The 26,956-nt window shown below is 42.7% G+C and overlaps 1 protein-coding gene and 1 long non-coding RNA gene across 2 annotated transcripts in view; both read right to left on the bottom strand.

Annotated features, from left to right (window-relative positions):
- Positions 1 to 19,635, bottom strand: part of LOC139584145 (uncharacterized) — a 44,882-nt gene extending 25,247 nt beyond the window's left edge. Inside the window, exon 1 of the long non-coding RNA XR_011676719.1 lies at positions 19,296 to 19,635. This is a non-coding gene — a long non-coding RNA (uncharacterized lncRNA). The remainder of the gene's footprint in view (positions 1 to 19,295) is intronic.
- On the bottom strand, positions 16,626 to 18,909 carry LOC139584144 (beta-1,3-galactosyl-O-glycosyl-glycoprotein beta-1,6-N-acetylglucosaminyltransferase 3-like). Its single transcript, XM_071415666.1, has one exon. It carries the CDS (start codon positions 18,690 to 18,692, stop codon positions 17,376 to 17,378), a length of 1,317 nt encoding a protein of 438 aa, XP_071271767.1. The 5' UTR covers positions 18,693 to 18,909; the 3' UTR covers positions 16,626 to 17,375.
- Positions 19,636 to 26,956: the final 7,321 nt, after the last annotated feature.

Below are 26,956 nucleotides of genomic sequence, written 5' to 3'. Positions count from 1 at the left end.
CGCTCTTTTTTTTATAGATTTTTTAGGCAATTCAGAAAACAATCTTATTTACAATGACGGCCTACCCCACCAGCCAAACAGGCAAAAAAATGGTCTTATTACATACAGCCCGGAAATAACTTTTGGATATCAGTGGCGATAACTCATTGGCATTAAGAACAAGAATACGACTTTCCTGAAAAGGATCCTTTGTTCGTACCCCGCAGGGCAAATTAACTTATTCCAGAGGCTGCTCCAGCCAGCGGAGAAGTGGTATTCGGAGTGGACTTCTTGTCCGACTCAGGAGTCGTGCACACCATCAACCACTTCCTACTTTATTAATCGCTAATGTTCAGTCTCTGGATACTAAAGTAGAGGAGCTCAGGTCGAGGATCTCCTTCCAGAGAGACATCAGGGATTGAAACATACTCTATTTCACGGAAATATGTCTCTCTCGGTATATACTGTTCCCATCCATACAGCCAGCTGGGTTCTCAGTACATCGCGCAGACAGGAATAATTAACTCTCCAGGAGTAAGAAAGGCGGGGGTGTATGTTTCATGATAAACTACTCATGGTGTGATTGTGATAACAAACAGAAACTCAAGTCCTTTTGTTCACCAAACTTAGAATCCATCACAATCAAATGCCGGCCGTATTACCTCACAAGAGAATTATCTTTGGTTACAGTCGCAGCCGTGTATATTCCCCCTCAAGCCAATACCACGACAGCCCTCAAAGAACTACATTGGAGTTTATGCAAACTGGAAACCACATATCCTGAGGCCGCATTTATTATAGCTGGAGATTTAACAAAGCAAATCCGAGGAAAATGCTTCCGAAATACTATCAACACATTGCGCTTGAAAAATATTGGACCACTGCTACTCAACTTTTCTAAATGTCTACAAGGCCCTTACCTGCCCTCCTTTTGGCAAATCTGATCATGACTCCATTTTGCTCCTAGACAGAAAGTACCCGTGCTAAGGTAAATAATCTATTAAATGTAAGACGGAATATACGGTGTTCAATACCAGAGAAACAGAACGAGGAGCGCGCACTCATTCACGAGCACCAAAAGACTAGAGTCCTTCTGAGGGATACTTCGAAAGAATACGAATACTTCTTCATTTTTCAAAAAACAAGCATGAAACAATTTCTAAAGACTGTTGACATCTAGTGGAAGCCATAGGAACTGCAATCTGGGTCCTAATTATTAGACTTTCCCATGGAAAAGCATTGAAAAGTCCAATGACCTAAAAAATGGGGAAGATGGGCAACACCTGGAAGGGGGTGGAGACAATCACAAAGACAGGTGGAACAGATCAGGGTGTTACACTAGGTCCAAAAGGCTCATTAACCTCTCTAGGGAATGTGGGACGTTAGGGTCCCACCTCATCAACAGCCAGTGATACTGCAGGGCGCCATATTCAAAACAACAGAAATCCCATAATTTAAATTCCTCAAACATACAAGTATTTTACACCATTGGAAAGCTACACCTGTTGTAAATCCAGCCAAAGTGTCCGATTTCAAAAAGGTTTTACGACGAAAGCACACCAAACGATTATGTAAGGTATGAGCCAAGTCACAGAAAAAGACAGCCATGTTTCAAGCTAAAGAGAGCATTAACAAAAAGCATAAATAGAGATAAAATTAATCACTAACCTTTGATAATCTTCATCAGATGACACTCATAGGACTTCATGTTACAAAATACATGTATTTTAGGTTCGGTAAAGTTCATATTTATATCCAAAAATATGAGTTTAGGCAAGACACTACTGTATCACTACGCAAAAAGCCTGAGAAAATGCATAGCGCCACATTAAAATGAATGACTATGAAAATGACTATAAAATCAAACTTTCATTAAATCACACATGAAAGATATCAAATTAAAGCTACACTTGTTGTGAATCCAGCCAACATGTCAGAACTCAAATAGGCTTTTCAGCGAAACCATACGATGCTATTTTCTGAGCATAGCACCATTGTAAACAAAAGAGAGAAAACACTTCAACCCTGCAGGAGCGACACAAAACGCAGAATAAAATATAATTCATGCCTTACCTTTGACGAGCTTCTGTTGTTGGCACTCCAATATGTCCCATAAACATCACAAATGGTCCTTTTGTTCAATTAATTCCGTTGATATATGTCCAAAATGTCAATTTATTTGGCGCGTTTGATCCAGAAAAACACCGGTTCCAACTTGCTCAAACATAACGACAAAATATATCAAAGGTTACCTTTAAACTTTGCCAGAAAATGTCAAACTACTTATGTAATACAACTTTAGGTATTTTCTTACGTTAATAATCGATAAAATTGAAGACGGGATGATATGTGTTCAATACAGGATTAAAACGATATGTAGCATGCCTTCTGTTTGATTGAAACGCATGTCTAGGACACCAGGAGTGCCTCGACTTCAAGATGGCCGTATTTCTTCATTACACAAACGAATAACCTCAACCTATATCTCACGACTGTTGACATCCAGTGGAAGCCGTAGGAACTGCAAGCAAGTTGCTTAGAAATCTGGTGTCCCAATACAAACTAATTGAAAAGAGGAGTCCACAGGAGTCCACAGAGGCCAGGAGTTATACAGGAACAGGAGGACAGGAGTAATACAGGAAACAGGAGTCCACAGAGGCCAGGAGTTATACAGGAAACAGGAGTCCACAGAGGACAGGAGTTATACAGGAAACAGGAGTCCACAGAGGACAGGAGTTATACAGGAAACATGAGTCCACAGAGGACAGGAGTTATACAGGAAACAGGAGTCCACAGAGGACAGGAGTAATACAGGAAATAGGAGTCCACAGAGGACAGGAGTAATACAGGAAACAGGAGTCCACAGAGGACAGGAGTTATACAGGAAACAGGAGTCCACAGAGGCCAGGAGTTATACAGGAAACAGGAGTCCATAGAGGGCAGGAGTTATACAGGAAACATGAGTCCACAGAGGACAGGAGTTATACAGGAAACAGGAGTCCACAGAGGACAGGAGTTATACAGGAAACATGAGTCCACAGAGGACAGGAGTTATACAGGAAACAGGAGTCCACAGAGGCCAGGAGTTATACAGGAAACAGGAGTCCATAGAGGGCAGGAGTTATACAGGAAACATGAGTCCACAGAGGACAGGAGTTATACAGGAAACAGGAGTCCACAGAGGACAGGAGTTATACAGGAAACAGGAGTCCATAGAGGGCAGGAGTTATACAGGAAACATGAGTCCACAGAGGACAGGAGTTACACAGGAAACAGGAGTCCATAGAGGGCAGGAGTTATACAGGAAACATGAGTCCACAGAGGACAGGAGTTATACAGGAAATAGGAGTCCACAGAGGACAGGAGTTATACAGGAAACAGGAGTCCATAGAGGGCAGGAGTTATACAGGAAACATGAGTCCACAGAGGACAGGAGTTATACAGGAAACAGGAGTCCACAGAGGACAGGAGTTATACAGGAAACAGGAGTCCATAGAGGGCAGGAGTTATACAGGAAACATGAGTCCACAGAGGACAGGAGTTACACAGGAAACAGGAGTCCATAGAGGGCAGGAGTTATACAGGAAACATGAGTCCACAGAGGACAGGAGTTATACAGGAAACAGGAGTCCACAGAGGACAGGAGTTATACAGGAAACAGGAGTCCACAGAGGACAGGAGTTATACAGGAAACAGGAATCCACAGACGGCAGTTACAGAGCTAGGAGTATGGGTCGCTTTGGAATTCATGACTTTGACTTTCCCCAGCGCCACTGTCAACAGCGGAGTCACATGGTCCTGGTTCAGGAAGAGAAATATCAGACCATTACTGCTCAGTTACAGAGTCAATTAATCTAACCAGACACACAATTAATCAAAATAGACACAGGATTCATTAATCAAACTAGACACAGGATTAATTAAGCCTGCAGTCTAAAATACCCATTCAAATACTCATCAAGGTGTAGCGCAGGCTGGGGGCGGGTAAAGGAGGGTTGGTAGGGGCTCTGAGGAATCAGTGGAGAAACAGTGGGACAGGAGGTGATCAGGGATAGAGGGATAGGGCTCTGTGGAATCAGGGGAGAGGTAGTGGTAGAGGGGTAGGGGCTCTGATGAATCAGGGGAGAGGTGGGGGTGAGAGGTAGGGAATAGAGGGATGGGGCTCTGTGGAATCAGAGAGAGGTAGTGGTAGAGGGGTAGGGGCTCTGATGAATCAGGGGAGAGGTGGGGGTGAGAGGTAGGGGTTAGAGGGATAGGGCTTTGTGGAATCAGAGAGAGGTAGTGGTAGAGGGGTAGGGGCTCTGATGAATCAGGGGAGAGGTGGGGGTGAGAGGTAGGGAATCGAGGGATGGGGCTCTGTGGAATCAGGAGAGAGGTGGGGGAGAGAGGAAGAGGAGAGAGGGATAGGGCTCTGTGGAATCAGGGTAGAGGTGGGGAGAGAAGTAGGGGGTAGAGGGGTATGGCTCTGTGGAATCAGGCGAGAGGTAGGGGGAAGAGGGATAGGAATCAGAGGAGAGGTGGGAGAGAGAGGTAAGGGTAGAGTCATAGGGCTCTGTGGAATAAGGGGAGAGGTAGGGTTAGAGTGATAGGGCTCTGTGGAATCAGGGGAGAGAGGTACGGTTTAGTTTAGGTTAGTTTATTAGTTTGACCATTTAAAAAAACAAAAGCCGTACATGCACATAAATAAATCATATAAATAAAGTCTGGGACTTATTTCCATTGTGGTCCCTTTGAGACAACGTTTGATCAACGTTTATTATGAGTATTTCTGTACATTGATGTGGCTCTCTGCAAAATCACCGGATGTTTTTGGAACTACTGAACATAACGTGTCAATGTATACTGAGATTTTTTGATATAAATATGAACTTTACCGAACAAAACATACATGTATTGTGTAACACGAAGTCCTATGAGTGTCATCTGATGAAGATCATCAAAGGTTAGTGATTAATTTTATCTCTATTTCTGCATTTTGTGACTCCAGTCATTTACCCACTTCATCCCTAAACTTTTCAACACACTATTTCGAGAGAGAGAGAGAGAGAGACCGTGTGTGTGTTATGGTTATGTCCTGTATTTTGGTTAGTGTTGCTGAGAGAGAGCTTCTTGGTATGTCCTGTGTTTTCGTTGTTGGTCTGTATATTTGTTGTGAAGTATTTTTGTAGCCGGTCCTGCAGACGTAGGTGTATGTCAAAAGGATTGTTTTTTGGTTTATTGTTTCCTTAAGTTTGTATTATTCTGTATCATTTGTTCCCAGGGGGAAGGGGAAGGCACCTAGGGAGTGCTTAGGCAAGAGGCCCGCGGGCATACATAACCCGTAGTATATTCACTGTCTATGCACACTAGGTAAGACCTGGGCGGACCACCCCCTGTATTTTGGTTAGTGCACCAGGTGGTGCTAAGTCAGGTAAGTAATGGATAGGCAGGTAAGGTAGGAGAGGGGGCTTTGACATTTACTTTCTTTGCTTTGGTTCCGTTCAGCCCCTTTTCCCCAAATTTACCGAGTCAAGGAATAAATTCCCAGTAAATGGTAATGCTCTGCCTTTGTCATCCTTACTCGCACCTACAGTCCCATACCTCTTTCACTCCACGGGGAGTTGAGTTGTAGCAGGGTGTTACGTTCCCTCTTCCTAGAGGCGTACGTAACAATATTATTAGTTGACCATGCGGGTCATCTATGAACATTTGAACATCTTGGCCATGTTCTGTTATAATCTCCACCCGGCACAGCCAGAAGAGGACTGGCCACCCCTCATAGCCTGGTTCCTCTCTAGGTTTCTTCTTAGGTTTTGGCCTTTCTAGGGAGTTTTTCCTAGCCACCGTGCTTCTACACCTGCATTGCTTGCTGTTTGGGGTTTTAGGCTGGGTTTCTGTACAGCACTTTGATATATCAGCTGATGTAAGAAGGGCTATATAAATAAATGTTATTTTATTTTGATTTGATTTGATATGTAAACTCAGCAAAAATAGAAACGTCCCTTTTTCAGGACGCTGTGTTTCAAAGATAATTCGTAAAAATCCAAACACAGATCTTCATTGTAAAGGGTTTAAACTCTGTTTCCCATGCTTGTTCAATGAACCAGAAACAATTAATGAACATGCACCTGTGGAACAGTCGTTAAGACACTGACAGCTTACAGACGGTAGGCAATTAAGGTCACAGTTATGAAAACTTAGGACACTAAAGAGGCCTTTCTACTGACTCTGAAAAACACCAAAAGAAAGATGCCCAGGGTCCCTGCTCATCTGCATGAACGTGCCTTAGCGTTGCAAAATAAATTTAGAAACCCACACTGCTTGCACGCGCCAATGCGAGCAGTGGTGTATGTCAAAAGGATTGTTTTTTGGTTTATTGTTTCCTTAAGTTTGTATTATTCTGTATCATTTGTTCCCAGGGGGAAGGGGAAGGCACCTAGGGAGTGCTTAGGCAAGAGGCCCGCGGGCATTCTATTCTATTCTATTTGTTCAGGGACACATTATTCCATTCTGTTAGTCACATGTCTGTGGAACTTTTTCAGTTTATGTCTCAGTTGTTGAATCTTGTTATGTTCATACAAATATTTACACATGTTAAGTTTGCTGAAAATCAACACAGTTGGCAGTGAGAGGACGTTTATTTTTTTGCTGAGTTTATGTAGGGCAGCAGCCTCTAAGGTGCAGGGTTGTGTAACCAGGTAGAAGCCGGCTAGTGATGGCTATTTAACATTCTGATGGCCTTGAGATAGAAGCTGTTTTTCAGTTTCTCGGTCCCAGCTTTGAGTCACCTGTACTGACCTCGCCTTCTGGATGATAGCGGGGTCAACAGGCCGTGGCCCGGATGTTTGATGTCCTTGATAATCTGTTTGGCCTTCCTGTGACATCGGGACCTGTAGGTGTCCTGGAGGACAGGTAGACCGCACCACCCTCTGGAGAGCCCTGTGGTTTCGGGTGGTGCAGTTGACGTACCAGGTGGTGATACAGCCCAACAGGATGTTCTCAATTGTACATCTGTAAAAATTGCTTCAACCTCATGAGGTTGAAGAGGCTCTGTTGCACCTTATTCCCCACACTGTCTGTGTGGGTGGATCATTTCAGATCGCCAGTGATGTGTACACCGTGGCACTTGAAGCTTTCCACCTTCTCCACTGCGGTCCATCAATTTGGATAGGGGCGTGCTCCCTCTGCTGTTTCCTGAAGTCCACGATCAGCTTATTTGTTTTGTTGATGTAGAGTTAGAGGTTATTTTCCTGGCACCACTTTCCCAGGGCCCTCACATCCTCCCTGTAGGCTGTCTCGTCATTATTGGTAATCAGGACTACTACTGTGGGTCTAGGGTGACAGGTAAGGTGGAGGTGATATGATCCTTAACGAGCCTCTCAAAGCACTTCATGATGCCAGAAGTGAGGGATATTGGGCGATAGTCATTTAGTTCAGTTGCCTTCTTGTATGCAGGAACAATGGTGGTTCTCTTGAAGCAAGTGGGGACAGCAGACTGTGATAGGGAGAGATTGAATATGTCCCAAAAACACTCCAGCCAGCTGGTCTGCGCATGCTCTGTGGACGAGGCTAGGGAAGCCGTCTGGAACGGCAGCCTTGCGAGGGTTAAAACTTGTTAGGTATAGGGTCTAGTTTCCTGAATTTCCGCCTGACTGACGTGCCCAAAGTAAACTGCCTGTTACTCAGGCACAGAAGCCAGGATATGCATATAATTGGTAGCATTAGATAGAAAACACTTTCACGTTTCTAAAACTGTTAAAATAAGTCTGAGACTATAACAGAATTGATATGTCAGGTGAAAATCCGAAGAAAATCCAACCGGAATATTTTTTATTTTTTTTAGGTCCAAGGCACTTATAATGGAAACCTATTGTTTCTATGTAAATCTGTCTCCCAGATTGAAATTCCTCTGGCTTCCACTAGAAGAAAACAGTCTTTAATCAAGGTTTCAGGCTTGTCTTTCAAAAAAAAAAAGCATGAATTTGGAGTTTTGGTGAGAAGAGCACGGGAGGGAGAGCGCGCACACTTACTAATTTTGCTTTCCTATTGAACATACTACTTTAAAACATTATAGTTTATTTACATTTTAGAGTACCTGAGGATTAAATAGAAACGTTGTTTGACTTGATTGGACAAAGTTTAGTGGTAGCTTTTTGGACTCCTTTGCCTGCATGTTGAACGAGTGGATAACTGAAATCAATGGTGCCAACTAAACTGACTTTTTGGGATATAAAGAAGGATTTTATCTAACAAAACAACCATGCATGTTGTAGCTGGGACCCTTGGGATTGCAAACAGAGGAAGATCTTCAAAAGTAAGTGATTTATTTATTTGCTATTTGTGATTTTATGAAGCCTGTGCTGGTTGAAAAATATGTTGATGTGGGCACCGTCCTCAGACAATCGCATGGTATACTTTCGCTGTAAAGCCTAATTGAAATCAGAAAACGCAGTTAGATTAACAAGAATTTATGCGTTTAAGTGATATAAGACAATTGTATGTTCATGAATGTTTAATATTACAATACTTTACTTGAATTGCGCGCCCTCCAATTTCACCGGATGTTGTCGGCTGGTGTCCCGCTACCGGCAAGGTAACTGGGAATATGGCCAAATACAAACAGTGTAGTTATTCCCTCTGTCTTCACTGACATTTTCAACATGTCCCTGATTGAGTCTGTAATACCAACATGTTTCAAGCAGACCACCACGGTCCCTGTGCCCAAGAACACTAAGGCAACCTGCCTAAATGACTACAGACCCGTAGCATTCACGTCTGTAGCCATGAAGTGCTTTGAAAGGTTGGTAATGGCTCACATCAACACCATTATTTCATGGCTACAGACGTGAGTGCTTCGGGTCGGTAGTCATTTAGGCAGGCTACTTTAGTGTTCTTGGGCACAGGGACCATGGTGGTCTGCTTGAAACATGTTGGTATACAGACTCAGACAGGGAGAGTTTGAAAATGTCAGTGAAGACAATTGCCAGATGGTCAGCACATGCTCAGAGTACACATCCTGGTAATCCGTCTGGCCCTGTAGCCTTGTGAATGTTGACCTGTTTAACTTCTAATGGCTGGGGGCAGTATTGAGTAGCTTGGATGAATAGCGTGCCCAGAGTGAACTGCCTCCTACTCAGTCCCAGATGCTAATATTTGCATAGTATTATTTGTATTGGATAGAAAACACTCTGAAGTTTCTAAAACTGTTTGAATGATGTATGTGAGTATAACAGAACTCATATGGCAGGCAAAGACCTGGGGATATCTGAACTCACCCCTATCGAATACACAGTGGAATATGGGTTATTTCTCACTTCTTAAGGCTTCCACTAGATGTCAACTGTCTTTAGAACATAGTTTCAGGCTGCTCATGTGAAGGGGGCCGGATGGGAGATGTTTTACTCAGGAGTCTGCCTACAGCCTTTCACTTGAGAGGTTGCTCTCGTTCCAGGGCAATTCTACAGACAATGGAATTCTCCGGTTGGAACATTATTGAACTTATATGATAAAAACATCCTAAAGATTGATTCTATACTTAGTTTGACAAGTTTCTTCGACCTGTAATATAACTTTTTGAACTTTTCGTCCGAATCGACCAGATCGCGCTTTTGGATTGTTTACCAAACGCCCTAACAAAAGAAGCTATTGGACATAAATGGACATAAATGATGGACATTATCGAACAAAATTAGCATTTTTTGTGGAACTGCGATTCCTGGGAGTGCATTTTGATGAAGATCATCAAAGGTAAGTGAATATTTATATATGAATAATATGAATAATGTTGACTACCCAACATGGCGTATATTTCTCTGGTTGGTTTGGGCTCTGAGCGCCATTCTCAGATGATGCTTTTTCCGTAAAGTTTTTTTTAAATCTGACACAGCGGTTACATTAAGGAGAAGTGTATCTAAAGTTTAATGTATAATAGCTGTATTTTCATCAACATTTATTATGAGTATTTCTGTGAATTCATGTGGCTCTTTGCAATATCACTGCATGTTTTGGAACTACTGAATCTAACACGCCAATGTAAAATAAGATTTTTGGATATAAATATGAACTTTACCGAACAAAACATACATGTATTGTGTAACATGAAGTCCTATAAGTGTCATCTGATGAAGATCATCAAAGGTTAGTGATTCATTTTATCTCTATTTGTGCTTTTTATGACTCCTCTCTTTGGTGGGAAAAATTATCTGTGACTTGGTGGTGACCTAACATAATCGTTTGTGGGGCTTTCGCTGTAAAGCATTTTTTAAATCAGACACTGTGGCTGGATTAACGAGAATTTTATCTTTAAAATGGTGCCTAATAATTGTATGTTTGAGAAATTTGATTTATGAGATTTCTGTTGTTTTGTATCTGGCGCCCTGCAATTTTATTGGCTGTTGGCGAGGGGTTCCGCTAGCGGAACGGGGTTAATGCAACCACTGTGTCAGATTTCAAAAAAACTTTACGGAAAAAGCACACCATGCTATAATCTAAGTACAGCGCAAATAAGCCATAAAGATATTTGCCATGTTTTGGAGTCAACAGAAGTCAGAAATAGCATTATAAATATTTACTTACCTTTGATGATCTTCATCAGAATGCACTCCCAGGAATCCCAGTTCCATAATAAATGTTTGTTTTGTTCGATATAGTCCATCATTTATGTCCAAATACATTCATTTTGTTCGCGCGTTCAGTCCAGTAATCCAAATTCATGACGTGCAGGTCAGACAAAAAGTCTAAAAATTACATTACAGTTTGTAGAAACATGTCAAACAATGTATAGAATCAATCTTTAGGATGTTTTTAACATAAATCTTCAATAATGTTTCAACCGGAGAATTCCTTTGTCTTCAGAAATGCAATGGAAAGCAGGTCGCTCTCACGTGAGCGCGCATGTTCAGCTCATGCCAGACACCTGACTCAAAGAGCTTTCCTTCCCTCATTCCTCACAGTAGAAACATCAAACAATGTTCTAAAGACTGTCTGGCCGATCTGCCTGGCTCTGCCTGGCCGGTTCCCCTCCACTGGGATTCTCTACCTCTAACCCTATTACAGGGGCTGAGTCACTGGCTTACTGGTGCTCTTTCATGCCGTCCCTAGGAGGGGTGCGTCACTTGAGTGGGTTGAGTTACTGACATGATCTTCCTGTCTGGGTTGGCGCCCCCCCCTTGGTTTGTGCTGTGGTGGAGATCTTTGTGGGCTATACTCGGCCTTGTCTCAGGATTGTAAGTTGGTGGTTGAAGATATCCCTTTAGTGGTGCGGGGGCTGTGCTTTGGCAAAGTGGGTGGGGTTATATCCTTCCTGTTTGGCCCTGTCCGGGGGTATCATCGGATGGGGCCACAGTGTCTCCTGACCCCTCCTGTCTCAGCCTCCAGTATTTATGCTGCAGTAGTTTGTGTCGGGGGGGCTAGGGCCAGTTGGTTATATCTGGAGTACTTCTCCTGTCTTATCCAGTGTCCTGTGTGAATTTAATTATGCTATCTCTAATTCTCTCCTTCTCTCTTTCTTTCTCTCTCTCGGAGGACCTGAGCCCTAGGACCATACGTCAGGACTACTGGGCATGATGACTCCTTGCTGTCCCCAGTCCACCTGGCCTTGCTGCTGTTCCAGTTTCAACTGTTCTGCCTGCAGTTATGGAACCCCTACCTGTCCCAGACCTGCTGTTTTCAACTCTTAATGATCGGCTATGAAAAGCCAACTGACATTTATTCCTGATTATTATTTGACCATGCTTGTCATTTATGAACATTTTGAACATGTTCTGTTATAATCTCCACCCGGCACAGCCAGAAGAGGACTGGCCACCCCTCATAGCCTGGTTCCTCTCTAGGTTTCTTCCTAGGTTTTGGCCTTTCTAGGGAGTTTTTCCTAGCCACCGTGCTTCTACACCTGCATTGCTTGCTGTTTGGGGTTTTAGGCTGGGTTTCTGTACAGCACTTCGAGATATTAGCTGATGTACGAAGGGCTATATAAAATAAACTTGATTGATCTAGTGGAAGCCTTAGGAAGTGCAATATGACCAATATCTCACTGTATATTGGATAGGCAAACCTACAAACCTCAGATATCCCACTTCCTGGTTGGATTTTTTCTCAGGTTTTTGCCTGCCATATGAGTTATGTTATACTCACAGACATCATTCAAACAGTTTTAGAAACTTCAACGTGTTTTCTATCCAAATCTACTAATAATATGCATATCTTAGCCTTTGAGCATGAGTAGCAGGCAGTTTACTCTGGGCACCTTTTCATCCAAGCTACTCAATACTGCCACCCAGCCATAAGAAGTTAACCCCACTCCCCCTTCCTCCTCCCTCTTTGTCAACCACTTTGAAAATAAGGTTGACGACATCCGCTCCTCATTCACTCAGCCTATTTTATTCACTTGTTCCACTCACACAGAACTACTCTACGCCTTGACCTCTTTCTCCCCTCTCTTTCCAGATGAAATCCTGTGACTAGTGTCATGATGTTGCCTGCTTGGGTACTGCAAACCCCATCCCCCTCTCCCTGCCTCTCCCTTTCCACCACAACCCATGCGGTGATCACAGAGAGATGTCGTAAATTCCTGAGAATCTCCCCACCACAAACAGTATAAGACAGAGGGTAAACTTTCAGGACAAAGGAATTCTCTTCCACCTCACAGAACTTGAGGTACAAACATATTTCATATTCCTGCAAAAGTATAAAGATCGGTGGAAGAGTCCAGCTATGAACCAGTCCATTTGTCCCCATGTGGGAAACTCAGGAGAGACGGGTTGGCCACACTACCATACCGCTGTTTATATAATAACCTCAGATATGAGGTTTACATCTGTTTGTTGTATAAAATGAATGAGTGAGTATGATACTGTTTGTATAATTGTGTAATATGATTTTGGACTGTTTAATTAAGAAAAATACAAATACCTTTTTGATTTGAACTAAATCCAAGGACCGCCCTGAGCCCAGTATGGGTCAGAGACCATGGGACCACCCCTCTCTGCTATCTGAATAAAAGCCAACTCTTAAGAAATTACCCCAGACCATGTTTATCCTCCAAGGAGGAGAACGAAGGTTGAGTAGAATTACTTTCTATACCACGTGGTTAAAACTCTTATACGAATCATAACAAGTCTTTGATATTGACTTCTAGTCTGCAGCTAGGAATTCGGTATCATTGAACGCGAAGAAAGACAACCGCCGAAACATCCATTCTATAACGAATGTCCCTCTGAACAATCCACAATAGCCAAGACAGAGACCGACGAATCTCCAACAGAAACTAACTTCTCTCCAACAGAAACTAACTTCTCTCCAACAGAAACTAACTTCTCTCCAACAGAAACTAACTTCTCTCCAACAGAAACTAACTTCTCTCCAACAGAAACTAACTTCTCTCCAACAAACTAACTTCTCTCCAACGATCAAGACGACACACACACCGAGCGTAACTATATATATATATTGATTGCAATTGTTCCCGAATGAGTGAGCGTTCATGTGTAAAGGATTAGCATGTCAATTGTTATAATTATGGACTCTGTAGTGAATTCTTAGTCGAACGCAACTTTCCCTTTGTCTAACAGCCGCCATGCCGGTTTAGCCCACTAGGGCATATTTTCTCCTATCATTTCATGTAACTATTTTAAGTTTGTTTGTTTGTTTATGCATTTCTGTGAATTAATTAGTTAGTAATAAATAAATGATTTAAGACAATTGATGTATGGATGACTCATAGTGAAGACTGGGTTCGTGCAGATCAACGATTTACGACGTTTGGAATGAGACTGACGTAAGGTAGAGTAAATAAATCATTAATTAGAAGACTATTGATCAGATATGAAAATATCTGAAAGGTTATATTGGGAAATTATAACTTTGTAATCTAATAACTTTCCCTGGTGCCCTCGAATTCATAGTTAATTAATTACGTTATTACTCAAGTGATCGCGTAATCCCTAATTATAGGAATCTATGATAAAAACTATAAGTCTTCAATTTAACGATAGCAAAGACACGACACTAGTGAGCTCTGGCCAGCCGACAACCTGCCCGCTCGTCCCCATCCCCATCTCTGTAGACCTTCTCCCACTCCTCACTTCCCTCACCAACTCATCCCTGACCACTGGCTGCATTCCCTCTGACTTCAAAATAGCCAGAGTCCCTCCCCTTCTCAAGAAATCAACACTTGACTCCTCTGACGTCAAAAACTATAGACCTCTATCCTTTCTTTCTTTTCTTTCCAAAACACTTGAACGTGCTGTCTCTGACCAACTCTCACTATCTCTCTCATAACAATCTTCTTGACCCTAACCAGTCAGGCTTCAAGATGGGTCACTCAACACGAGACTCTTCTCAATGTCACAGAGGCTGCCAAAGCTAAATCTCTCTCCTCTGTTCTCATCCTAGTTCTGTCCGCTGCCTTTAACACCATGAACCATCAAATCCTCCTCTCCACCCTCTCAGGGCTGGGCGTCTCACTATTGGATTGCATCCTACCTGGCAGGCTACTCCTACCACGTGACTTGTAGAGGATCTGTGTCTGCACCACATACTCTCACTAATGGTGTCCCCCAGGGCTCAGTTCTAGGCCCTCTCCTCTTCTCTCTATACACCAAGTCACTCTGCTCTGTCATATCCTCTCATGGTCTCTCCTATCACTGCTATGAGGATGGACATCTCCTCTTCTCTCTATACACCAAGTCACTCTGCTCTGTCATATCCTCTCATGGTCTCTCCTATCACTGCTATGAGGATGGACCTCTCCTCTTCTCTCTTTACACCAAGTCACTCGGCTACATCATATCCTCACATGGTCTCTCCTATCACTGCTATGAGGATGGACCTCTCCTCTTCTCTCTTTACACCAAGTCACTCGGCTACATCATAACCTCACATGGTCTCTCCTAGCATTGCTATGTGGATGACACTGAACAACTTTTCTCCCCCCCTTCTGACACCCAGGTGGCAACACGCACCACCTCGTGCCTGGCTGATATCTCAGCTTGGATGTCAGCCCAACACCTCAAGCTAAACCTCAACAAGACGGAGCTGCTTCCTCCCGGGGAAGGCCTACCTGCTTCAAGACCTCTCCATGACATATCCACTGTGTCCCCCTTCCTGAGTGCAAAGAAACTTGGCGTGACCCTTGACAACACCCTGTTGTTCTCTGCAAACATCAAAGCAGTGACTCACTCCTGCAGGTTCCTGTTCTACAACATCTGCATGGTTCAACCTCATATAGGAAACAGCACAGGTCCTAATCCAGGCACTTGTCATCTCCCGTCTGGACTACAGCAAATCTCGGTTTGGCTGGGCTCCCTGCTTGTGCCATCAAACCTCCCCCAACTTATCCAGAACGCTGCAGCCTGGTGTTTAATCTTCCCTAGGTCTTCCATGTCACCACGCTCTCCACACACTCCACTGGCTTCCAGTCAAAGCTCACATCCACAACAAGACCATGGTACTTGCCTACGGAGCAGCAAGAGGAACTGCTCCTCCCTACCTTCAGTCTATGCTCAAACCATACAACCCGACCCGAGCACTCCATTCTGCCACCACTCGTCTCTTGACCCTACCACCCCTACAGGAGGGCAGCTCCCACTCAGCCCAGCCCCAACTCTTCTGTCATGACACCCCAATGATGGAACCAGCTTCCCCCTGAAGCTAGAAGAGTCCCTGCCCATCTTCCGAAAACATCTGTTTGTTCACAAAAGTATACTTTGCTAACACTTTTTTACCCCTTAACTTGCTTATAGGGTTAAGGTGACCTTGCTGAGAGCTACTTTATTGAGGAAATGTACTTTCTATTAATCTGATATGTGGTTGTCCCACCTAGCTATGTGAAGATGAATCTGATATGTGGTTGTCCCACCTAGCTATGTGAAGATGAATCTGATATGTGGTTGTCCCACCTAGCTATGTGAAGATGAATGCACTAACTGTAAGTCCCTCTGGATAAGAGCATCTGCTAAATTACAAAAATGTAGCAATATGAAACAAATCTGGTTGTGTTTTGTTCTACCTCATGTAGAGGTATCTCAAATGAACACCCTTTTTGAGGATTGGCCACTAGCCTACAACCTTCTGATCTCTAACCTCTGGCTAATCTGTCCACCATGCTCTGTTGAATTTTGATAACCTTTTATGTATCAAGCCAAACGTAGAGATGTTGACGTTGTCATAGTTACTGTTGTATCTTCGATGTATTTAGGGCACTCTGTTAAGGCTTGATGCATATTCTTCATTGCATTTAAATATTTATTTTCAGGTGAGAAAGGACAGAGATTCATATCTTTTTATAGTTTCTTTGATTTGAGCCTAATTTCAGGTCACATGACCTCCACACATTTAAATAGAGCAGGTTTCACAGCACCTGGAAATGCTTTACTGGAGGTCTCACAGCACCTGGAAATGCTTTACTGCTGATGTCTTTGTAAGATTCCTGCATGAAAAAAGTTACTGTCCCGAATGTCCCCTCCCATGATCCCCTCTCCCCTGAATGTGTTCTCTCCGCCTGTCTGTCTGCCTGTCTGTCTGCCTGTCTGTCCGCCTGTCTGTCTGCCTGTCTGTCTGCCTGGAAGGAGCATATTGTGTCTGTACATTTCATGTGAAAACAGAACAATCTAAAGAGATAGAGGTTGAGGCTAGAACTGAATGTGACGCCAGTCTAACTGTCTGTATTTATTAGGAAGGATTGGACAGAAGAGCACACTGTTGCCCAAGTGTATGCCATATAGTTACGACAGTAGTTGGCAATACATACAGTTGGCATATTTATTCTTAATACATTATATACTACAGTAACACTGAGTTACATGACAAGACTGGGTTTCATGTTGGACTCAATTTAGATACAATCATGTCTTAGGTATACAGTCAACATACAGTACGCAGTGCAAAAATTATTGATGATGGTTCCAACAACAACAACAAAAACAGAGAGAAGATTAGCTGATTCTGTAATCAGTAACTTATCATGATATACAACCTTTCCCCCAGCATGGTTGAATACACATATATAACTGTTATAATGAGGATACCGTACTGCTGTGTCCAGGTAGACAAGTCATTCCAATAGATGGCGATGCTGTGCAATAAATAACGAGTACAGGAGGACATATATCTAGGAAATACAGTACAGGGCATTCAGCAATCCACAGTGCAACCCCAACAGTTAAAGAAACATAAATAAACATACATGACTGAATTTCCAACCTTCATTTCAGTACCATCAGAAATATACAACAATCACTAATATTAAGATGCTCTGGATAATAGTCTGCTAAATAACAAACATGTCAATATAATCTAAAACATATTTAAATAAGCATGGCAATCAGAAATATACAGTACTAACAGAAATATTCTGTACGAATCAGAAATATATATATTTTAGATAAATGTGTATTACCATATTTACAACCTTTTAACATTTATAGTTTTGGTACGATACTCCCAGATTCCACTGTCTTTAATGATACACGGTGTGTTGCTTTGAAGCGCAGGTATGACTCCAGACACCTGATCGCCACATCATCCACCTCGGGGTCAAACTTGTTAGCGATAAGGTGGTGTTGGTTTAGGAGCCACTGCAGGTCTCCAGCTCCATAGACACAAACAGCTCTCCTGTAGGTCCCGGAGCAGTGTGGGTAAGGGGCTCCGCTCCTCACATCCCCAGCATGGTAGCTCCACCTCACTACCCTGGCCATGGAGTTCATATCTGACTGCTGGTACTTACTGTTGGGGGGGTTGGAGCCTGGGACAGCGGGCATCCGCTGCAGAGTGGCCCATAGGTGTTCGTCAGGACTATAGGTGTCCTTCTCCCACTCCAGCAGGACCCGGACCTCCTGACTCTTCATCACGTGACGGACGAAGGCCCTGGATACCACGAAGTAGGCGTTGCCAGAGAACATGGGGGTGTTGATTGGTGGAGGGGTCTTCTTAACCGCTGTCCTGACCACTGTGTCCGTGACGTTGTGGTGGAACTGCCATCTGCCCTTCTTGTAGCCATTGGTGACCTCTGACTCCATGCTGTTCTTTCCGTTCAGCAGTTTGAGGGCCTGAACCATCTCAGCGTTGGTCTTAATGGGGAAGTCGGTTCCACAGGTGTTGAGAAGGTACCTCCACTGGACAGGTGACTTTAGCAGGTCCTCCATACAGTTCAGGTCAGCCTGCACTCTGGACCAGGAGGCATAGATCACACTCTCTATCTTACTGGCCACAAACACATTGGGTAGGCAGGACACGATAGCCCTCACTGCACTCTTGAAGTCCTCGGATGATTTCTGGTCGATGTGGACGCAGTAGACGTTCTGAGGAGTGTACAGAGCACGCAGGAGCCTCTCAAACATCTCAATCTTCTCGTGGATGACCATGGAGAATGCAATGGGGAACTCTTCCTCCTCCGGGCTGAGAGGCATGGTGATGAACTCTCTGTCTGTGACAAATCTCTGGCAGTCCCGTGTCACGGTGTGGTAGAATGCCTCCGACAGCAGCTGGCTCTTCTTCTTGGTCTTCAGCAGTGTGCTGAGCTGTTCCTTCTCCAGACCCTCTGTGTCTCCTCGGATGATGGCTGAGCAGGCCGACAAGTCTGCAGCGTAGTGCAGAGGGAGGTCTGGAGAGCGGAGAGTCTTCCTGTCAGAGCAGGGTCTGAGAGCGGCCCATAGGAACAAACAGATAGCGCCACTCAGTACGATCAGAGATAAGTTCCTGAAGACACTCTGAGAGCTTGACAACCGAAGTGGAGACATGCCTAGTCTTGTATTATCTAACTATGTAGTATTGTCTGTACGGTAGCAGTGACAGTAATTGTGGTGGTATTAGTATCTACATCTAAGGAGTTGCCCACTGCTGCTCAACTGAGTAATGTGTCTCGCTCATACCTCAGAGCTCAAAAAAATGACAAGTCTCACACCTCAGTATAAAAGGAAATCTGGATCATTGACTTTAGTGGGCATGGTCTGTGTGCATGGGGTAAACACTCTAGTTGGCATGGGAGCGGCTCAGGAGTGGCTCTACCTGTAGTACGCTGTGCATGGATCATTTCCTGGTCGATATGCGACTGATGTTTTGTGGGTGAGGAGAGCGCTGGACATCTTGTTGATATGACATGCATTACCAGAGACTTTTACCTACGGAGGAGCGGCTTAAATGAAAGAAATTTGAATGTCTTTGAACTTCAGAGAGTTGGCTCAACTAAGGTTGGACCAGAGCTAGCCCTTGATCATGACTCACTTCCATTACATTACACATAATACTGCCTAGAGTTTTCCAGAGTTAGCTAACAAGCTAGCAAGCAAGCTAACACATCTGTTTGTGCAGACTGACACCAGAATTCAAATAAAATGTCTTACCTTTTTGTAGTTAATCAATACAATGTGAAATGTTGTATTGAAAAAGTTAATCCACTGTTCTCTAAATAAAAATCTCTCCCTAATGTCTGAATTGGCAGGTAGCCTACACACACACACTGGTAAATATGTTCAGCAGGCAGGCAGGCAGGCAGGCAGGCAGACACTGGAATAACTTTTCATCAGGACTTGGAGGGCTATGCATAATGACTTCGTTGCATTTTTTGTGGGACTGGAGAAAAAAAATGGAACGTAAAATAACGTTATTAACCGATTCCCATGTTCCGGAACAGATCACTTTCGTTCTCGTTTCTGTTCCTTGAAAAATGTTGTTATTTTCTGGTTTTCGGATCTGTTCCCTGAACCGGTTCCAACCCCTGTTTGAAAAAAGTTATAAATGTCAACTTCCTCTCTCCTCTCTGTAACTTGACCTGTTTAGAAACCATGAAGTGTAAAATGGGAATTATGTCCTTGAGCAACAGAGAAACAGAAATCCTTCACATGGATTAAATAACTATTATCTCCTATGTTACAGGTGTCAGCAGTGACAAAACACTAGATGTATTAATCCATGTGAAGGATCACCTCCGTTTATTTTGGTTAGCAATGGTGTCTGAGCATTTCCCTTCATGTTCATCAGTAAATATCCTTGACTAACATCTTAGACATCATATTACCATCGACAGACAGCAACCAACTTTATTGAATCATGATAAACAAAAGGCTGAGGGTGAAAATAAGTTATATATACCTGACAAAAATATAAACGCAACATGCAACAATTTCAGAGATTTTACTGAGTTACAGTTCAAATAAGGAAATCAGTCAATTGAAATCAATTCATTAGGACCAATCTATGGATAACACATGACTGGGAATACAGATATGCATCCGTTGGTCACAGATACCTTAAAGAAAAGGTAGGAGCATGGATCAGAATACTAGGCAGTATCTTGTGTGATCACCATTTGCCTCATGCAGCGTGACCCATCTTCGCGTAAAGTTGATCTGGCTGTTTTTTGTGGCCTGTGGAATGATGTTCCACTGGAACACGCTGTGATACCCGTCGATCCCGAACATCCCAACAATGTTCAATGGGTGACATGTCTGGTGAGTATGCAGGCCATAGAAAAACTGGAACATTTTCAGCTTCCTGGAATTGTGTACAGATCCTTGCGACATGGGGCCGTACATTATCATACTGAAACATGAGGTGATGGCGGCGGGTGAATGGCAAGACAATGGTCGTCAGGATTCTCGTCACGGTATCTCTGTGCATTCAAATTGCCATCAAATGCAATTGTGTTCAATGTCTGTAGCTTATGCCTGCCCATACCCTGACAAAATTGGTCATTTTAGAGTTGTATTGTCTCCAGCACAAGGTGCACCTGTGTAATGATCTTGCTGTTTAATCAGCTTATTGATACGCCACACCTGTCAGGTGGATTGATTATCTTGGCAAAGAGGAAATGCTAACTGACAGGGATGTAAACAAATTTGTGTACAGAATTTACATAAGTATTCTGACCCTTTACTCAGTACTTTGTTGAAGCAACTTTGGCAGCGATTACACCCTCGAGTTGGCCAGCTACAGTAAGAGTCTTGGTGGTTCCAATATTCTTCCATTTAAGAATGCTCTTGAGGACCTTCAATGCTGTAGAAATGTAATGCTATGTTTTGTGCCTCGACACAATCTTGTCTCAGAGCTCTATGGACAAATCTTTTGACCTCATAGGTGTTGGTTTTTGCTCTGACATGCACTGTCAACTGTGGGACCTTATATAGACAGGTATGTGCCTTTCCAAATCATGTCTAATCAATTGAATTTACCACAGGTGGACTCCAAACAAGTTGTAGAAACATCTCAAGGATAATGAATGGAAACAGGATTCACCTGAGCTCAATTTTGAGTCTCATAGCAAAGGGTCTGAATAGTTATGTAAATAAGGTATTTATGTTTTTTTTTTTTTTATACAATTGTAACTCAGCCACTCAAGAACATTCACTGTCTTCTTGGTAAGCAGCTCCAGTGTATCTATAGCCATGTGTTTTAGGTCATTGCCCTGCTGAAAGGTGAATTAATCTCCCAGTGTCTGTTGAAAAGCAGACTGAACCAGGTTTTCCTCCAGGATTTTGCCTGTGCAAAAAAAGTCCCTAGTCCTTGTTGATGACAAGCATACCCATAACATGATGCAGCCACCACCGTGCTTGAAAATATGAAGAGTGTTATGTGTGTTGTATTGGATTTGCCCCAAACATAACGCTTTGTATTCAGAACATGAAGTTAATTTCTTTCCCATATTTTTAGCAGTTTTACTTTAGTGCATATTTTGGAATATTTGTATTCTGTACAAGGCTTCCTTCTTTTCACTCTGTCCTTTAGGTTAGTGTTGTGGAGCAACTACAATGTTGTTGATCCATCTTCAGTTTTCTCTTATCACAGTCATTGTCACGACTTCCGCCGAAGTCGGCTCCTCTCCTTGTTTGGGCGGCGTTCGGCAGTCGACGTCACCAGCTTTCTAGCCATCACCGCTCCATTTTTCATTTTTCCATTTGTTTTGTCTTGTTCCCTGCACACCTGGTTTTCATTCCCTAATCACACTGCATGTATTTATTATTCTGTTCCCCTCCATTTCTTTGTGTGAAATTGTTTGTTGTTATGTGGTTATTGTGATGCGCCAGGCTATGTTTCCATGTTCCGTGTTTGTGCACGTTGTATGTTTCTTTGGTACATCAGCTTTGGTGAGTGTTTTTCGCGCTTTGCTTTTCCCCCACATATACCAATAGGTGCCCTTCTTTGCGAGTCAATCGAAAACCTCCCTGATCTTTATGGTTAAATCAGTGTTTGAAATTCACTGCTTGACTGAGGGACCTTACAAAAAATGGTATATGTGGGGTACAGAGAAGAGGCAGTCATTCTAAAATCATGTTAAACACTATAATTGCACACGTAGTGAGTCCATTGAAATTATTATGTGACTTGATACACATCAAGCACATTTTTACTCCTGAATTTATTTAGGCTTACCAGAACAAAGGAGTTGAATACTTAATGACTTAAGACATTTCAGGGTATGGTAGTAGGTGCTAGGTGCACCGGTTTGTGTCCAGAACTGCAATGCTGCTGGGTTTTTCACCCTCAACAGTTTTCTGTGTGTATCAAGAATGGTCCACCACCCAAACGACATCAAGCCAACATGACACAACTGTGGTAAGCATTGGAGTCAACATGGGACATCATCCCAGTGTTCCTAATTTTTGGTATACGCAGTGTATATTATATTTTATTTACAATATTTGAATTATGGACTCCTGACGTCAGAGAAGTACATTAGTCAATATTGTCTTATCAACAGGTGTGCTGCAGAGGTACAAGGTGTTACTAACAGGTGTGTGTACTTAGAGAGATTAGACAGATACCTTTATTAAGATAGTAGATGATTGTTCTTTAAAAAAGACAGTTCTGATTAATAAGATGGATGTATTTATTAAGAGAGGTGTGTTTAATAAGATAGTAGGTGATTGTTCATTAAGCTATGGGAAGAATCACCTCAGTTTAAAAATATGCTTATGTTCTCTAATAAGGAATCATTTTATTTCAAACAGACTTGACTACTATAATGCACTCCAGGTAGGTCAGTTGAGAACAAGTTCTCATTTACATCTACGACCTGGACAAGATAAAGCAAAGCAGTGCGACACAAACAACAACACAGAGTTACACATGGAATAAACAAACGTACAGTCAATAACACAATAGAAAAAGTCTATATACAGTGTGTGCAAATGGTGTAAGGAGGTAAGGCAATAAATAGGCCATAGTAGCGAATTAATTACAATTTAGCAGATTAAGGAGAAGTATATCTTTAATTCTATGCATAACACTTGTATCTTTTATCAAAGTTTATGATGAGTATTTCTGTAAATTGATGTGGCTCTCTGAAAACTCGCCGGATGTTTTCGAGGCACAACATTACTGAACATAACGTGGCAATGTGAACTGAGATTTTTGGATATTAATATGAACTTTATCGAACAAAACATACATGTATTGTGTAACATGAAGTCCTATGTGTATCGATCGTCGTAATGTGGAAGAGAGGAGGACCAAATCACAGCGTGGTATGTATGCATATTTATTTGAATACTCTTCAATACGAACAAAACAATAAACAGAACGAAACCAACGACGCTACAGTCCTGAACTAGTGAACAATGAAAAAACAATGAACGCACGAACAGGAACAATCACCCACAAACAAACAGTGAACACAGCCTACCTTAATATGGTTCCCAATCAGAGACAACGTAAAACACCTGCCTCTGATTGAGAACCATATCAGGCCAATAAGACACACCTAAACCAATGAAACACAAAACATAGAATATACCCACCCAGCTCACGTCCTGACCAACTAAACAAAGACTAAAGAAAGGAAATAAGGTCAGGAACGTGACACTATGAGTACCGTCTGATGTAGATCATCAAAGGTTAGTGATTAATTTTATCTCTATTTCTGCTTTTTGTGACTCCTCTCTTTGGCTGGAAAATGGCTGTATGTTTTTCAGTGACTTGGCGCTGACCTAACATAATCGAATCGTTTTTGAAATCGGACACGATGGCTAGATTAACAAGAAGTTAAGCTTTAATTTGGTGTATTGCACTTATGAAAGTTAAATATTTCAAAAAATATATTTTTGAATTTCGCGCTCTGCCATTTCAGCGGATGTTGGCTACCTAGCCTTAAGAAGATTTATGAACTACATTTTTCTCTAACCTACTGTTAAACACACTTACAAATGCTAAATGTTCTCTTCTATTATTCAACATTAACTCAATAAATTAATAGTATTTACACGTTTTCTCCAACATTCCGCCCTGAGTATCATTTATTCACAAGTTTCCCTAATAGCATCACAACTGCATCACTTATTTTTTTGATTTTCAATGCATTGTTCACTTCTTAAGGAATCTTAGTGAGCCATGAACGTCTCCGTGAGGGAAACTCCAAGGACATCATCTCCCATAAGTTCTGGTGGATAGTAGTCTCTAGGATCGGGGAACAAAGCATGGTCCTCATACGCCATCAACATCTGGCTGGATGTCTCTATAGCTCAACCAGACCTCTCACACAGGGTATAATGCAACATCTGGCTGGATGTCTCTATAGCTCAACCAGACCTCTCACACAGGGTATAATGCAACATCTGGCTGGACACGGATGTCTCTATAGCTCAACCAGACCTCTCACACAGGGTATAATGCAACATCCACACAGAGCTAACATGGGTAGAGAAAGTAGAACCATAGTTAATACAGACAAGATAAACGGTTTCCATTTTCCAAACAATGAGTCAAACCAGCTTGTAAACGTGGTGTCTACTCCTGAATTGTCAGCCATCTCATGTGCCAATCAGCCATCTCATGTGCGCCTTAGTCACGGATCCATCTGGTGCCGTGTTATTTGGGGTAAAAGTACAACATATGGATTCAAACATAACACACCTCCCTTCTCCACCAATAGCATATCTAAAGCCATCCGACTCTGCCATAAGACTAGCAGCCGCTGTCTGTTCTGCCAGGCCATTGATAGCATCCCTAGAATTATTAATGAATCTTAGTTGATTATAATAAATGTCATTGATTCAATCAACATTCTAATTAATAGTTGACCAACAGAAGATGCTAGACTCCAGTCCGGCTAATATCTGATTCCTGGCTTTGAATTCATCTGGCACCCCTCGAGGCACGCTTATCTCATCTATATATACCACACCGTCAAATGACCCCTCGGGCAAGCTCCTCCTGCTCCGCCCCAATGTCTTCGACACTTGAAGTAATTGTTGTTTAATGAGAGTAAAAGGCATTACCAGTTGGGTCAGAGCCCATATACCTGTCCGGTTTACTGGGAGCTGAGCTCTTAACCGGTTCCCTCCACATAGCCACCAGCACGGGCCTGTCGGAGTAAAATCTTCTGGGGATAGAAAACTAGAAAGATTAGTCATGGTGCTACCTGTTGTTACATTTTCAGTTACGGAACAGGTCTTCACCTTCCCTATGGGGTAACCATCAGACAGGTACCTGGCAAAACAGTAGTACATTGCATCAGAAATCTGAAATGGTGCCAGTCTAGGCATGGAGAACACAGGCGGGTACAGATAACGCAAATCACTACAACTCTCTGTACTTTTTCTTTTTTAACTAAACCTTTTGGTGAATTTGTTCCATCTAGAGGAAAGGAATGGTAGTCAATTTTGGTCTTGCAGACCCACAAGCATAGCATTCTTCTTTAGCTGTGGTCTTAGCTGTGTACTGAATCCACTCTAACCATAGGTTGGAATCCTGGTATCCTGTTTCTTCCTCTAAGACCTCATGGAGATCCTTTGTCTAAACTATTTGAACCACAACATGTTTCTCAGGTGGATTTAGGGGTAACCCGGGGCTTTGGCTTCCAGCAGCTTCTGTAACCAGCCCAGCTTTTGGGTTAACCCAGAATGACACCAGAGTATCCTGTCCTTTTTGGTCGAACCCAACATACCACTTTCCATAATCTTCTGATTTTACCCCCTTAATGGTGATTCTAGTCTTTAAGCAATACCTTCCCCTTTCTTGGTTACAGTCCCTTGATGGTACAAAGGGTCCCTTCACTATGCTCCACCTTTGTCCATATCTATTAACATATCCTTCCCTTTCAGTGTGTGTAATCACATGTCTCCATGAGTTACAGGGTGACATGCAGATATATCTTCCCCAGGTTGTAAGACTCCTGGTTTGCCATGATGGCAATTCCCCTGCTTGATCTAGATAAAATGCAAACGTCACTTCTCCGTTCAAACTAATGTAAACCTGGTTTCCCTCAACATCTGTATTTCTTTTCTCCCTTTGTGTGATTGCCGTCGGAGATGCCCTCTTGGCTTCTTGTATTTCCCACCACAGTACTGAGGTTATGACTGTGATGAGGATTAATATCAATATGGTGCAGCGTCCCCAAAAACGATCCTCCTCCCTCGATCCCCACCTGGCCTCATCTTCCCTGAATTTTACTCCACGTCTAACTCCCTTGGGGTTCAGTTGGTTTCTTCACCGGGTTGAGACAGATGGTCCCTACCACCTCCCTTTGTAGCGGTCTTCCCCCCCAGGAATATTGTGGAATATCTACCCAGGGAGATCTACTCTCTTTACCTTTTTGTAATGTGTCACATGTACCCAGGTGGCTCTTTAATTCTTACTGCAAATGGAGTGGTCAGCAACACTTGGTAGGGTCCCTCCCACGTCGGAGTCTTCCAATTCTTCTTTTTCCTGTTGGAAACACTTCAACCCAGTAAATATATCTATTACAGTTAAACACCATTTTTTGCCTTCACATTTTGACAACTCAATAAACTCCATCTCCATTATCTGAAATGGATTTGTCGCTTCAGGGAATATAGTCCTGTTTTATTCTCCCTTGAGGATTGTGTTTTGCACAGATCTCACATGAAGCACAATTTGTTTTTTAGGTAAGTTATTAGGCCATATAAATACTTAGTTTACCATATTATACATCCCCTAACCCTAACATGACTAGCTCCATGTGTCAACAACGCTACATAACAGAGATTAGAATGCTGTAAATACTTAGTTTACCATATTATACATCCCCCCTGTTGACACATGACTAGCT

The sequence above is a fragment of the Salvelinus alpinus genome, chromosome 9 (assembly GCF_045679555.1).
Source record: "Salvelinus alpinus chromosome 9, SLU_Salpinus.1, whole genome shotgun sequence".
Lineage (NCBI taxonomy): Eukaryota > Metazoa > Chordata > Actinopteri > Salmoniformes > Salmonidae > Salvelinus > Salvelinus alpinus.
Note: the sequence above shows the minus strand (reverse complement) of the source record. Positions and strands in the feature narration are given on the sequence as shown.